Consider the following 15,862-nt stretch of genomic DNA (forward strand, 5'->3'; position numbering starts at 1 on the left):
AATCTTAAGGTGCCGCATTATGAAAACAAGAAAGGAAGGAATGAGTAGGATAGAAAAGTACAATACTTGTGAACTGAAGAATAAGGAAGTATCAGAAAGATACGGGGAAAGAATGGCAGAAGTGCTGGTAGAGAAATATAATAAGGACCAAACAGCAATGGTCGAGACCAAATGGACTGCTCTGAAGGAAAGCGTTAAGGCCGTGGCAAAGGACACACTAGACATTGTACCCAAAAGGAACACAAAGGAATGGTTTGATGAGGAATGCCAAAAAGCCATAGAAGAAAGGGATAAAGCATATAAAGCATACCTAGAGAGACCAACAAGGGTGAAGAAACAAGAGGTTGAAAACCAGAAGTAAGGAATATATGTCGAAGAAAGAAGAGAAGAAAATTAAATGAGAAAATGGCTAGAATAGTGGAGGAATTTAAAGAAGATAATAGCTACATGGCTTACAGAGAAGTTAAGGAAGTGAAAGGAGGATTCAAGGCAAGAACAAACATGTGTAAGGACAGAAATGGACAGCTTTTGGGAGATAAAAAAGGGATCCAAGATAGATGGAAGGAATATTTCCAACACCTCCTGAACCCAGTAGAAATGAAAGAGAAAACACCAACTACCTCAAGGAAGAATACTGAGACAAATGAATGAGAAGTCACAGCACCATCTATGCAAGAAGTGATAGAAGCCATACAGCAACTGAAAAACAATAAAGCACCAGGTATCGATGGAATCCCTGCAGAGTTGTGGAAATACGGAGGAACCACACTACAAGAAGCTATATACGATCTAATTGTGAGTGTGTGGAATACAGAAGAAATGCCTGAAGACTGGCGCAAAGGCATCATATGCCCAATATACAAGAAAGGGGATAAGTTGGTATGTAGCAATTATAGAGGGATCACACTGCTGTGTACAGTATATAAGCTGTTCACTTCCATTCTGAAGAAGAGACTAGAACCCCTGGTGGAAGAAATTCTAGGAGAATACCAGGCAGGGTTCCGGAAGGGAAGATCCACTATTGATCAGATATTTACTGTGAAACAAGTGTTGGAGAAGTGTTGGGAACGGGGCATAGATGTGGTACAGATGTTTATCGACTTTCAACAAGCATACGACTCTATTGACAGGGATAAATTAATGGAGGTATTAAGAGAGTTCAAGATACCAGAAAAGCTGGTGCGACTGGTGGAATTGACTATGAGAAATACGATGGTGGGAGTGAAAATTCAGACTGAAGTAGGCAGCTTCATCGAAGTGAATCAGGGATTGAAGCAAGGAGATGGCTTAGCACCAATTCTATTCAACCTGGCACTAGAGTCAGTGATTAGAAAGTTAAGGGTGGACACCAGTGGAACACTTCTGTACAAAACAGCTCAACTAGTTGGATATGCTGATGACATAAATTTGATGGGAAGAACAACAAGGACAGTTAAAGAAACATTTGAAGACTTGAATAGGGAAAGCAAAGAGATTGGACTTAAGATCAATGAACAGAAGACGAAGGTAATGGTGCAGGCTCGGAGAAGGAAGTATACAAATGACCAACTTGTCCCTGAAGGATCCAAAGTGGAGGTGGTGGATGAATTTAAATATCTTGGTGTACATCTGAGCAACAAGAATGAGGAAATAGTGGAAATACAGGCAAGAATTCAAGCTGCCAACAGAGCATACTTTGCAGTACTACCACTTTTCAGAAGTAGAGATATAAATCAGAGCTTAAAAGTTATCCTATACAAAACCCTCATTCGCAGTATAGTGATGTATGGAAGTGATACGTGGACCCTCCCAAAGAAAGCCGTGGAGAAGATAGATTCCTTCGAAAGGAAAATCCTGAGGAGAATTTATGGACCCATATGCGTACAAGGGGAGTGGAGAATTAGATATAACAATGAACTATATTCCCTGTATGGGGAGGCACCCCTGTCGCATGCCATTCGAATGAAGAGACTTAAATGGGCAGGTCATCTAATTAGGATGGAAGAACACCGAATCCCAAAGAAGGTATTCTTAGGAGACTTTGGAGGAGGAAGGCCTGTGGGAAGGCCACGTAACAGATGGGAAGATGATGTACATCAGGACGCAGCACATATCCTCAAGATCCGGAATTGGAGAGTAGCTGCACGAGATCGACAAGTTTGGCGGAGAGCAACTGGGGAGGCCATGACCCGAAAATGGGCCGTCGCGCCATAGGAGGAGGAGGAGGAGGAGAATTTTAGATCTATGTTGATGTCTGTGAAATGGTGTTAATTGTCATATATATGCTCTCCTGTCATTGTTCAAGATCCTGTATCTTCCTCTAGGTACCAGGACGTGCCTCCTGTTACCATGAAGTTTAAGAAAGCCTTTATTTTCCAAAGCACGTTTGTTCCCACAATTGCTTGCCTGTGCGTTGTTTCATTTCTAATTGGTCAGGCTTCCACATTACTTGGCAAACTTGAATGTGAAGCATGTCTTTGTAAGTTCACATATTCAGGTTTCCAGCAAAAATTATTCAGAATACCTAGATCACCCATGGAGTCGTATGTTGAAGCATTCATTACGCCATGTGTAAATAATCATCCCCCTCCCACCCTTTGAGGTATGCCACAATCTTCAGCCAACCAGAATTTCAATCCAAATTTATGAGGCTTATTCACCATGTGTTCATCATTATTATTCCTGAAAGCAACTTCTTCAGTAATCCCTCTGTTGACCTGCTGAGCCTAACACAGACGGAGATTTTCTTTCAAGGTTTTCTCCCTTAGCGTGTGGTGTCCAGTCACCTCAACCTACAAGGCAGCCGGTTGTACTCACGATGTGTTGAATGAACTTGAATGTGCTTTCCATGGTAAGAGTTGTTCATTAATTGTGATGTATTCACAGTTGTAAATCATAACTGAGAGTTTTCAATAAAATGATACTATGGCTCAGAATCCAGGACAAATTTGTCATTGATAGCACAGATTGTTTTGTATCAAACTAAGGAACCTCAAAATTTCCTTGAAGCAGTCACGCCACATGGTTTCGGCAAATATTGGAGGTATTCCTTTGACCACATATCATTCTCATCTAACAAAAGAACAATGCATTGCTCCCCTGGCGTACACTACACTAAAGCAATAAATATCAGATCACCCCATTCGAGGGATATTAATAGACAAAAATTGTGATTTGTGTTGAATGACTGCAAAATATATCTGATTATAAGTGAAAGCAACTTAAATGCAGTGAAGTCACCTACAGTTGAAATGATAGAATTACTAATGTACCCTAAAATTTGTTATGAATGTACTTCAATTGCTATATCTGCATTAGAAGTCCATGATCACTTGCATTAATAAAACAATTGTAGACACTGATTTTAATATTATCAGCCACTAAGAAATAAGATACTTAGAAAGTAAATATCTGACAAGCAGCAGTCATTCACTGACTTGCTTCAGGTGAAGATTGTGAAGTACAAAACTAACCTAATAAATACAGGTAGTATCATTTAAGACTTTGTAGCGGAGTACTGAGGCATAGGAGTGCAGAGAAGCGATGACAGCAAGTGCAGTGCCTGCATTTACGAGCGGATGTAGTCGTCTCAAAGAAGCGGCATGATTATGCCTTCATAAACCAAACGAAACTGAACTCACCAGCTATTTACGTGCTCAGGACAAATAAGTAAATAAATAAATCAAGAAATAAACAAATAAAACAAATAAACTAGTAAATGAAATTTAACTCACCAGTATTTACACAAAATGTTGAAAGTGATCTCCTTGATCTGTGATGCGAGCTTCACATCTTGTAATGAGATTTCAAAACACATTTTGCAGTTCATGGACACTGATGGAATACACAGTGTTCCTAATTTCAGTTTTGATTTTTAATTCTTCTGCAGTTCAAGGATTATTCCTGTGATCTTCTCCTTTCAGATTTTCCCATAGATTAAAGTCACAGGTGCTTAAATAAGGTGAACGAGGTGGCCATTAGCCTTTACTGATGATCTGATCATCATCAAACATTCCCTGCAACTGTCGCACAAAACTACATGCCATATGGGTTGTTGCACCATCCTGCTGGAAATAGTCGTACTTTTTTTCTTCTTCTGTCAGTTCATCAAAAAATGGTTCAAGAATGTTGTGAATGTAATGGTTGGGAGTAATTATGTCCTGAAAAAATATCGGATCAATAATTTGTTGGGCCTAATAGAGTACCATACACATACATACACATCGTGTAGAGGTCTCGGCTGTAAAATGTGCGGGTTTTCTGTATCCCAGATCCTATTATACTGTGCATTGACGTATCCGCTCAAATGAAACCATGCTTCGTCACTCATAAAAACGAATGTTTGGATCCACGATACCATCGTGGGCTCTGTTCATTAGCCAACTGCAAAATCTTATTTTTCCAGTAATTGCATTGCATGCTGATGAATGTGACATACCAGTTTCCTTTGCTAATCTCCAAAACGACTTATGTGGACGGAATTGCAGTCTTGCCTGTAGATCTTCTAACCTCTCCTGTGTGAGAGCTGTTTTCCTTCCCTGTTTTTTTAATTATTTTTTATTAGATGCAGAACCCATACTACAACACTTGTGAATAAATTGTTGCACATAACGTTTTGATGGTACTGTAGAACCAGGAAACTGTCTACGGAATATTCAAAGGCACCTTTTAACTGGTTTCTTCTTCTTCTTTTTTTTTTTTTTTTTTTTTTTTTTTACAAATAACACTCAAGCAAAAATATTGTCTGCGCTTTAATGTACTTAACCATTATGATAATAACCACAACACACCTTAAAACTCCAGTAGTTACTAGCGAACAGCTACGTCACCTGTCAAGACTTATTATCACGCCAAGCTCAACACTATAATAAATATAAGAAATTTATTTCACTTCCACCTATTCAATACAATTCAAAATGTTGACGTTTGAGTTAAAACATTATTAAAATGAGAGTTGGTACATGTTTCGCCCTTTCCTATGGGGCATCATCAGCCATATCAATACCTCAAATCCTACCAGGTACCTGATTAAAAATTGTACTAAAATCTGCTGCAAAATTGAATACATTAAAAAACTTACAAACCATACCATTACCTATGTATAAAATTGATCAAAAATCTACTACATTAAAAATGCATTGAACAAACATCGCTTTAAAAAAGATGTCATATAAGTAAAATTAACAATATGTATGGCCTGGAGCCATGGTCGATGCTAAATATTAATGAATAAAAATTTTTATTAAACAGCAGTGGAAATGAGTATTGAACAATGCAAATATTTATGTACAAAATGATGAGGAAAAGCATTCCACTACTCTGCCAATTTCCGTATGTTTGACCTTGGCACGTCGTATTTTATGTAGTCTGTTCAAAAATAGCGAAAGTTATAAAAGTTTTTTAGTTTGTGACTAGCCAGAAAGGCGTTACTTTCACGTCGCAGTTCTACCCAAGCACTTATGTTGAGCAAATCTATTGTAGACCAACCAAAAGAGTTTGTCGAAATTTCATTAGACTATCCACTTCCGTTGAGCACTCTCTGTATTAATGATGTGCCTAGCACAGAAAGACGATGGTTTCATGTCGTAATTCAAATCAAGCCTATGTTGAATAATTAAATTAATAACTTGATGAGGACTGCTGAAGTGTCATTAATATCTTCTTCTGTTGACTAATATTTTAAAGCTGATAGTGTGCTTCTGTTTTTGGAGTATTTGAATGTTGGTTTATTAGTTGAAAGGGGCTGTTGAACTGTGGTATGATTTAAGTTCATATATAAGCTTTGAAAGGAAAGAGAAATCCATAATTAATTGACTTGAAAGAATGAAGGAAAAGAGGGGAGGTTTGCGCTTAAATTTTGAGTCTGTGGTGTTAACACTTACCTTTAGTGTTATCTTGGTGCTGAAGTGGTTTTTGGAATACTGGCAGTCACTAACGTTCCGCTCCTCATATTGTTCGTGTGGCATCTTGGCGGAGGGGAGTGGACCTGGGAAGGCGGGGCTGTGGGCTTGTGGCTGGCGCATGGGAAGGAGTTGTGTGCATTGGGAGAGGACAAGGGGTGTGGTATGTTTATCGGCTTAGTGGGGGTCTTAAAAACTTTGAAGAATTTTTTGTCTTGAAGATTTAACTTATTAAACAAAATTATTATTTGATCATATAGAGGGATCATTTAGGTTTTTATTTATGTTGTATTTTTGGTCCAAGAATCTTTTTAAAATTTGAAGATCTTGTTCAATTGTAGTGAAGCTATGTCCTGTATCCTTCATGTGATTACTCATTGCTGAGTGTTTGTTATGCTTCTGGGCATTGAAATGTTTGGCATATCTGGTTGTAAAACTTCTTCCGGTTTGACCAATATACGAACTATTGCACTCGGCGCATTTAAGTCTGTAAATGCTGGAACCTGAATATTTATTGTTGTCAGAATTTATCGTGTTGTGGTTGAAAAACAACTTTATATTTGAGTTTTGGGTCTTAAAGGCTATCATAATTTCATGTTTCTTTAAAGGGTTGGCAATTTGATGTATGATCGGATTGGTATGGGGAGAGGTTTGTAGCTAGTTTTAATTTCACTTTGCTAATTATTTTATGTAAGATTGAGGGATTGTATCCATTGAAGCTGGCTAATTCTTTAATGGTATTTATTTCCTTCTTTAGATTGGCGGTTGAAAGAGGAATTTTTTGCACTCTGTACACTAAACTGTAAAATGAAGCTTGTTTAAGTGACTGTGGCTGTAGAGAATTTTTTTTTTAATGGTTGTGGGAGTTTTAATGTATTAACTTAAAACGTCAACATTTTGAATTGTTTTGAATAGGTGGAAGTGAAATAAATTTCTTACATTTATTATAAGATACTTTCAATATGGATTTGCAATGATTTCATTACTTGTAAAGCTCGACACTAGCCATATGGTGCTCTCTTGGGGATTCCTGTGGCCTGCGAGATAAAGTGCAAAGTCTTAGATTGTACTCCCTGTACGAGAAATTGCTGATACCAACATAAAAATACACTGAAAAGGTTTTAGTGAAATACCTCTCTGAAGTTAATTATTCGTTTAAAAAAAAGATAGTGGTTTCGAACCCCACTGTCGGCAGCCTTGAAGATGGTTTTTCATGGTTTCCCATTTTCACACCAGGCAAATGCTGGAGCTGTACCTGAATTAAGGCCACGGCCGCTTCCTTCACATTCCTAGCTCTTTCTTGTCCTATCGTCGCCGTAAGACCTATCTGTGTCGGTGCGATAGAAAACAACTTGCAAAAAAAAAAAAAAAAAAAAAAAAAGAGATGATGTTGGGGAGGGGGAGGTTTTCAGACTGACCAGAGATCGTTTATCTGTGGAGAAAGCTAAATCATTACGAGGCAGGCCCCCCCCCCCCCCGAAAAAATGTATAAGCCTTGAAGAACCGGACCAAAATGATGGGGATTTTCGATCGTTGTTGAGATACCGAGCCAACAGTTAGCAGTTTATGTGCCATACCTGGACGATTTTTGTAACTCACTAAAAGAACGCTTTGAATCTCACAAGGAAATAGTTGCATCCTTACAAAACATCCTTCCACAATTGTGTATCGTAACAGATTTCGGTTCACTGGAGGCTGCTTTTAGTTTCTACGAAGGAGGTCTGTCACATAAAGAGATTGTGCAAAGTGAGTTTATGTTGTGGAAAGAAAAGTGGAGTCAGGAAAATCCTTCATATCTTCCCAAAATGGCTGTAAGTTCTCTAGAAAAATGTGACAAGACTTTCTTCCCCAACATTTATACCCTTCTCAAATTACTCGCCGTTCTTCCTGTTTCTATCGCAACCGTAGAAAGAACTTTCTCCACCCTAAGGAGACTGAAGACTTACTTAAGGAACAGCACATCTAAAAGTAGGCTTAACGGGCTTGCTTTACTCTCTATCCACAGAGACATTATAGTTAGTGATGAAGTTCTTGATAAGTTTGCAAGTGTACCATGAAACCTGGACTTTGTTTTGTAACCATTGGTGTACTGTATGTATGTATGTATGTATGTATGTATGTATGTATGTATGTATGAGCCCAAATCAATGTTTCCTTTTTCCTTTCTAAAGTGTTTGAAATCGTCTGACCTCTTAAAATTACTTAACCTAACCTTACATCAATCTTGCCCCCCCTCACAAAAAAATATATTCTATATTCGCCACTGTTACGAGGTGAGAACAATTGACAGAACAGTGCAAAAAGTATATCATAGTGCTCTTCCCTTACCATCAAGTCAATTTCAACACACAATAACAGACAAACTAATGTAAAATCATATCAGATACAAAGCCCTGTTTTGTTCCAGCAGGAATAATGACCAGTCATCTTCCCCCTGAAATCAGCAGATCACTCCTTCAACATTACCTCCAACTTCCTGTGGTTTCTTGCATGAGTATGTGGGTGATCCTGAAAGATAAATATATATTTGAATGTAAATATGCAAAATTATGTTATGAAGTTTTTTTTGTATAGTTTCATAATGTGTGAATATTCACCTCTCATTCAATATAACAGCATATTGAAAGTGGAGGAGAACTCTGCTGCAGTTATTACTTCTCCTGCAGAAAGAGACGTCAAAGTAATAATAAACTTAAAAGAGGTGTATACTTGCCCATTTCTAAGGGATTATCTTACTGGAATGTGTATGTCCAATGCTAGTCCTGTTTCTCTATGGGGTTGGGTATGAAGCGAGACGGATCTTCATAGCAAGTTTTTTTGACTGGATGCCCTTCCTGACGTCAGCCTCATCAGAGCAGTTAATGAGATGATATTTATGTTGTGATATGTGATAGTAGGAAGAGAGAGGGTAAAACCTGATGCCAGCACATAGCCCACTCCTCTCTAAGGGGTTTGCTCATTGCTTAACAGACAAATCACCATCAACAGCATCATATGCTGTCACTCCATATGAACACTGCGGAGAGGTTTGGAACTGAACCTAGGCTTTTGGTATGCAATCTAGTGATTAGAAATTATATACCACCACCTCTCCTACCCTGCCGGCCAACAATCTGACCAGCGGGACTCAAACCAGCTAACCACAGTGCCAGACCATATGGATTTGATGTCTTAACAATCATGGCCACCAGGCGGGCAGATATCTTACCTGAATGTGATTTACCAAAAATCATCTTACCGTGTTATAATTTACCATAACTAAACCTTGAATGACTTTCTTAGTAAGATATAATCAATGCACGCTTTTGATGTTTGTTGCCAGGTGTAACCATTCGAGCACCCTTTTTATTAATTCATCATCACTCTCGTGACTACCAATTGCATGCTGTAATAATATGCAAAGGCAAATATTTAACATACACATTTGCCATAAATCAGTACACAGAATGCAAACAGTACCACCAAGAAGTTGGGAATAACATTATTGATCATTGTGGTGTTGTCACATGTGGTTAATCGTGAAAGTAAAAATTTGGTTAAGTTTTGCCTAATTCACATTATGTTAGAAATGTATAACTTATCACAGAAACAAGATTAAAACACTTAACCCCCTCCCCGGTTTAGCAACTCTTGTTGGGATTGCTGAGTCACGTCTTCCTAAATATTCAGTTCCTCATACATGTTAGCTGTAGATTTCTGAAATGAGCTTTGCGGAGCAAATGACTTTGCTTTCGTTTTTGGTGACGTTCTTAGAGGTTTGTCTTGTTTCTTGGACATCTCAGTGAAAATTGAAATTTGAACTCATCGAAACAAACATCACCACTGCTTCCTGAAAGTCACTTGTCATTCTGCTCAAACTAGATTAAAAGATATTACTCGAACATGGCACAGTTCTTTTTAGCCAGGGTTACCCTAACAGACTTACAATTGTAGAGAACATTTTCATTGCAAAGTGCACCAGAAGTGACTTCCACAATACAACATATAAAAGTTGGCAGTGGTTTCTCATCGCACAACTCATGGCAGATAATGCCAACATGCGAGCTGAAAGATAACTCCAACATGATTGGCACTGCAGAATGCAACTCAACAGTAAGAACAAAACTATAAATTACCACCTTCAGTATTAATAGGGGATAAAGATTTAGGTTGCTCCCTTAGTGACCATAGTTACGTGAAACCTAGTATAGAAGGGAAATGTGATTTTGAAGATACAGCAACTCTGATATGGGAAATACAAAATAGGAAAATTTACTCCATAATAGTTGCCAGCCTTCTGTATGGATGGAGACCAAGAAGAGGAGGAGGAGGGCATCTCTACAACCTTCCCCTTCATTGTGTTCCACTCCACATCTGTCTTTTTTTATGTAACTCCCATTGTATAAATAAGGTCTTCACGTCGAATTTAAACAGCAATGTCGCTGTCTCTGTAGACTAAAATCATTTCACTCATTGTTTACTTCTGTGTTTCAAAATTTTAATAAAGTTCTCCTAAAATAATGTGTTTCATTTTAGGTACAGTACTGCAGCATTGAATGTCGAGATGAGGCATGGCGGCAGTTTCATCGAACTCTATGTCTTCAGTCTAGGTCAAAAGATGGTGCTCATCCTTTGGAACAGTTAAATGAAGCATGGAAGTACGTAACTCATCTGGCTAATGATGCTCAGATTGGAACATAAAAGTGTTCATGGTGTACATGAAAATACATATTTAATAGGTACAGTTGTACAGTGAAGAAGCACAAGTTATATTTGAGAACTTGCTTAGTCTCTCTGTACTCTGGTGTTGATTCTGTGCTTCATATTTCCTATGTGCATTCTACCAAAGGATGAAGGAATGCAGCAAAATCTGGTGGGGGGAGAAAGAGTGAGTGTTCTTAGTTCTCATTATTGACTCCTACCAGATATGGCCAAGTCAGAGTAAATATGGTTCATATCTATTTTACTAAAATTCTCATTATGTCACCACGTTCTTGTCTGGGTCTGATTATCTTAACATCTGTCATTATCTGGGTCTCCATCAGCTTCTGTCACCTTTCGTTTGTAATTGAATGAGTTGTTGGTTTTTTGTCCTTTTTGTGTGTGTGTGTGTGTGTGTGTGTGTGTGTGTGTGTGTGTGTGTGTGTGTGTGTGTGTGTGTGTGTGTGTGTGTGTGTGTGTGTGTGGGTCTTTTCATCATCCATGTAGCATCTCTAAACAATATCAGTTTATTCTTTTCCATTTCCTCTCAACTGATTCACTTTTATGTCTTTCCTAATATTTTCATTTCTCTTCCTCTCTTGTTTTCTTCTGCATACTTTTTAGAAGTATTTCTGCCTGTATTTAGTTTTCATTCTTGTTGGTAGAAAGCACATAGAATTTGTATTTCCCTTATGATTTCCTTATCCATTATTTGAGTTTGTAAATACTTGAAAATCTGCACATTTTTCACATCATACATACATATAGTAGTCAGCACGTACTCTAGACCTTGTATTCCGTTCATTTGTACTTCTGAGTAGGTAGTTAAAGTATCCGTAATTTATATTTCGCTCCCTCGATCTTTCAGTATTTATGAGCGGTTAGCTAATAATAATAAAGTTCATATATCCCAGTAATTGCAGTTCAAGTCCCTGGAGGAGGAGGAGGAGGAGGAGGAGGAGGAGGAGGAGGAGGAGTAGTAGTAGTAGTAGTAGTAGTAGTAGTAGTAGTTTTGATAGAAATATTTGAGAAATTATTGTAGACAACCTCGTATTTTTCAGTAGGCCTAATTAAGGACACTTTTATTCTCCGTCCCGTGGGGTAGGGAAAATAATAGTAATCCACCAGCTGTAATAATCACATAACCACATTTCAGTAGAATTGTAGTGAAGATAAGGTATAATATTAGATAGTATCTTGCCAGTTATATTCGTGTTTTTCTTCGTGTACAGCAATCCTTTCGATACTTAAGCATTTAACCAAACGCAGTGTAGCGTAGTGTAGATACATTGCAGTATAGATACAGTACATTTAGATAGTGCCGTATCTTGCCTGCTATATTCGTGTGTTATCTTTCGTGTGTATCTATTAGACCGTAATACTAATAATAATTTGTCTAAGCATTTAGCTTCGTTGGTAATCTTTGAGTACAGTAGTTCTTGCAAATTTCATTTCTGTTGTGCTTAGTAGTGACATACGGTACGGTACCGGTATTGTAATTAGGATACGTCTGAAAGTAGTTTAAAATTACTGTAGTGTACTGTACAGTAGTATACGAGTAATATCCTATTAGAATTGAGTGTGCTTATTTTATTATTGTAAAATATTTATGTAGTACTGGTGTAGTAGAGGTATCCGTAGAAACTCTTACTAAAATACTGTTGTTGTAATTAGGATAGGCTTAATTGCAGTTTGGAATTGTGTAGTTCTTGTGTATTACATTCGATATTCAGTAATTAACAGCAGTTTTTATCCTGTTAGGGGTTGTAGGATTAAAAAAAATAGAGCACGACTAAGTAGTATTGTAGTGTAGTCGTATATTAATTACCTTATTGTTGTGTACTATCCCAGACAATATATCCCTCAGTTCATTTATTTTTTGCAAATAAGTTATTTTATTTTTAATTTCATTTTTTCCGTAAAGAATGGCTAAGGAGCGCGAGTGTACTTCCTGTGGGTGTGGCGAGGCATTGAGGGGTATGAGGGAGGAGATGGAAAGTTTGAGGGAGATAATTAGGATTCTCACAGAAGACAGGAAGGAAGATAGGACTCCCTCAAACAATGTACAGGTTACACTAGGTGTACAAGAGGGAGGGGAAGGAAAGGGAAGAGTTGTAGAAGACAGGTGGTCTAATGTTCTAAGGGGAAGGAGATTGCAGGCTAAGGGCTCTATTCAGGATCAGAATTCAGGACAGGTGTCTGTGCGAAATCGGTACGAGTCACTCCAGGTAGAACAACAGAGGGAAGATGAGGGACAGGGAACTGTTGCTGAGATGTGTGGAAGTAGGAGGAAGGGAAAAGGTAGGAAAGTGAAATGTAGAGTAGAGGATAGGAAAAGACAGGTGGAACAGGGTCATGGGAAGGAGAAAAGGGAGGAGGAAGTAGCTTCTGCAGCTATCAGGAAAGATGGGGCTGACCAGGAGGGGAGGGGATCAAATGAGGTGGGTAGGGTTGAGGCTCTGGTCATGGGGGATTCCATCGTTAGACACGTGGGGAAAGTGTGTGGAGGAAAGGGAACCAGGGTAGAATGTTATCCAGGAATAAGGTTGAGGCAGATGTTGAGGAAAGTAGAAGAGAGGGAGGAGGGGAAGGAGAAGGTGGTAGTGTTTCACGTTGGTACCAACAACGTAAGGCAAGCTGATATAAGTACCAACATAGTTGGAGATGTGTGGTATCTGGTAAATGCAGCACGGGTGAAGTTCAAGAAAGCGGAGATTGTTATTAGTGGAATACTGTGTGGGAGGGATACTGACTGGAGGGTGATTGGGGATTTAAATGAGACTATGGAGTGGGTATGTGGGAAACTGGGAGTGAAATTTCTAAATCCTAATGGGTGGGTAGGAGATAGGGATATGCGCTCGGATGGCCTTCATTTAAACCGCAGTGGTATGTATAAGTTAGGGAATTTGTTTGGAAGGGTAATAGGAAGGTACATTGAGGGAAATGGGATGGCCTAGGGAGCGGTGATAAGGGAACAGGGAACTGGAAATCAAGTAGGGATGACATAAAATTGTTAGTGTTGAACTGTAGAGATATTGTAAAGAAAGGAATAGAATTAATTTAATAGATATATATTTACCAGATATTGTAATAGGAGTTGAATCATGGCTGAGAAATGATATAATGGATGCAGAAATTTTCTCAAGGCACTGGATTGTGTATCGTAGAGATAGAATAGGAATGGTGGGAGGGGGAGTGTTCATTCTGGTGAAAGAAGAATTTGTAAGCTACGAAAAAGTTAAAGATGAGACACATGAAATTCTAGGTGTAAGGCTCATTTCTAAAGATAATAGGCAACTTGATATATTTGGATTGTACAGATCTGGAAAGGGTAGTACTGACGCGGATTCGAAATTATTTGATAGGATAGTCAGCTATGTGGGAAACGACATGGAAAGAAATGTGATTGTAGCGGGAGATCTGAATTTGCCAGATGTCAATTGGGAAGGAAATGCGAACGACAGGAAGCATGACCAACAAATGGCAAATAAGTTAATATGGGAAGGACAGCTGATTCAGAAATTGATGGAACCAACCAGAGGGAAAAATATCCTGGATGTCGTGCTGATAAAACCAGATGAGCTCTATAGGGAAACTGAAGTAATAGATGGTATTAGTGATCATGAAGCTGTTTTTGTGGTAGTTAAAAATAAATGTGATAGAAAGGAAGGTCTTAAAAGTAGGACTGTTAGGCAGTACCATATGGCTGATAAAGCAGGCATGAGGCAGTTTCTAAAAAGTAACTATGATCGGTGGAAAACGGTAAATAAAAATGTAAACAGACTCTGGGATGGGTTTAAAGAAATTATTGAGGAATGCGAAAACTGGTTTGTACCATTAAGGGTGATAAGGAATGGTAAAGACCCACCTTATTATAATAGAGAAATAAAGAGACTAAGAAGGAGGTGCAGACTGGAAAGAAATAGAGTTAGAAATGGCTGTGGAAGTAAGGAGAAATTGAAGGAACTTACTAGAAAATTGAATCTAGCAAAGAAGGCAGCTAAGGATAACATGATGGCAAGCATAATTCGCAGTCATACAAATTTTAGTGAAAAATGGAAGGGTATGTATAGGTATTTTAAGGCAGAAACAGGTTCCAAGAAGGACATTCCAGGAATAATTAATGAACAAGGGGAGTGTGTATGTGAGGATCTTCAAAAGGCAGAAGTATTCAGTCAGCAGTATGTAAAGATTGTTGGTTACAAGGATGATGTCGAGATAGAGGAGGAGACTAAGGCCAAAGAAGTAATAAAATTTACATATGATAACAATGACATTTACAATAAGATACAAAAGTTGAAAACTAGAAAAGCGGCTGGAATTGATCAGATTTCTGGGGATATACTAAAGACAATGGGTTGGGATATAGTACCATATCTGAAGTACTTATTTGATTATTGTTTGAACGGAGGAGCTATACCAGATGAATGGAGAGTTGCTAAAGTAGCCCCTGTGTATAAAGGAAAGGGTGATAGACATAAAGCTGAAAATTACAGGCCAGTAAGTTTGACATGCATTGTATGTAAGCTTTGGGAAGGTATTCTTTATGACTATATTAGACATGTTTGTGAAATTAATAACTGGTTCGATAGAAGGCAATTCGGTTTTAGGAAAGGTTATTCCACTGAAGCTCAACTTGTAGGCTTCCAGCAAGATATAGCAAATATCTTGGATTCTGGAAGTCAAATGGACTGTATCTCGATTGACCTGTCTAAAGCATTTGATAGGGTGGATCATGGGAGACTACTGGCAAAAATGAGTGCAATTGGACTAGACAAAAGAGTGACTGAGTGGGTTGCTATATTTCTGGAAAATAGATCTCAGAGAATTAGAGTAGGTGAAGCTTTATCTGACCCTGTAATAATTAAGAAGGGAATTCCTCAAGGCAGTATTATCGGACCTTTATGTTTTCTTATATATATAAATGATATTAGTAAAGGAGTGGAATCGGAGGTAAGGCTTTTGCAAGTAATCAACTTCATTTTCCGTATCAAAATTTAATGACTAAGTTTTACAATATTTAAAATTCTTCCACCGTTTTGATACTTTTTTTGCCTTTTGGCAAATTTTTTTGTCAACAGTACATGTTTCGTTCCTTATTTAGGAACATTGTCAGCTCTTATTGTAGCTTAGGTGAATTGCTAAGATTTTTAAACATGTTAATTTGCAGGTACATTGATTCACTTAAAAACTACTAAAAATACCAATTAAGTTAAATGATATTAAAAACAATGTAGTGGTTAGTGTGTTAATGATATGAGAACGAATGATTACATAGTTGGTCAGCTTAAAAACTATGTCTA

General features: G+C 38.0%; 1 protein-coding gene across 2 annotated transcripts in view; it reads left to right on the forward strand.

Annotated features, from left to right (window-relative positions):
- Positions 1 to 15,862, forward strand: part of Smyd5 (SET and MYND domain containing, class 5) — a 286,654-nt gene that overhangs the window by 127,033 nt on the left and 143,759 nt on the right. For both annotated transcript variants that reach the window (XM_068231074.1, XM_067134770.2), the window contains one exon: positions 10,395 to 10,516. In XM_068231074.1, the coding sequence (XP_068087175.1) occupies positions 10,395 to 10,516 (122 nt within the window). The remainder of the gene's footprint in view (positions 1 to 10,394; positions 10,517 to 15,862) is intronic.

Source organism: Anabrus simplex, chromosome 1, assembly GCF_040414725.1.
Source record: "Anabrus simplex isolate iqAnaSimp1 chromosome 1, ASM4041472v1, whole genome shotgun sequence".
Taxonomy (NCBI): Eukaryota; Metazoa; Arthropoda; class Insecta; order Orthoptera; family Tettigoniidae; genus Anabrus; species Anabrus simplex.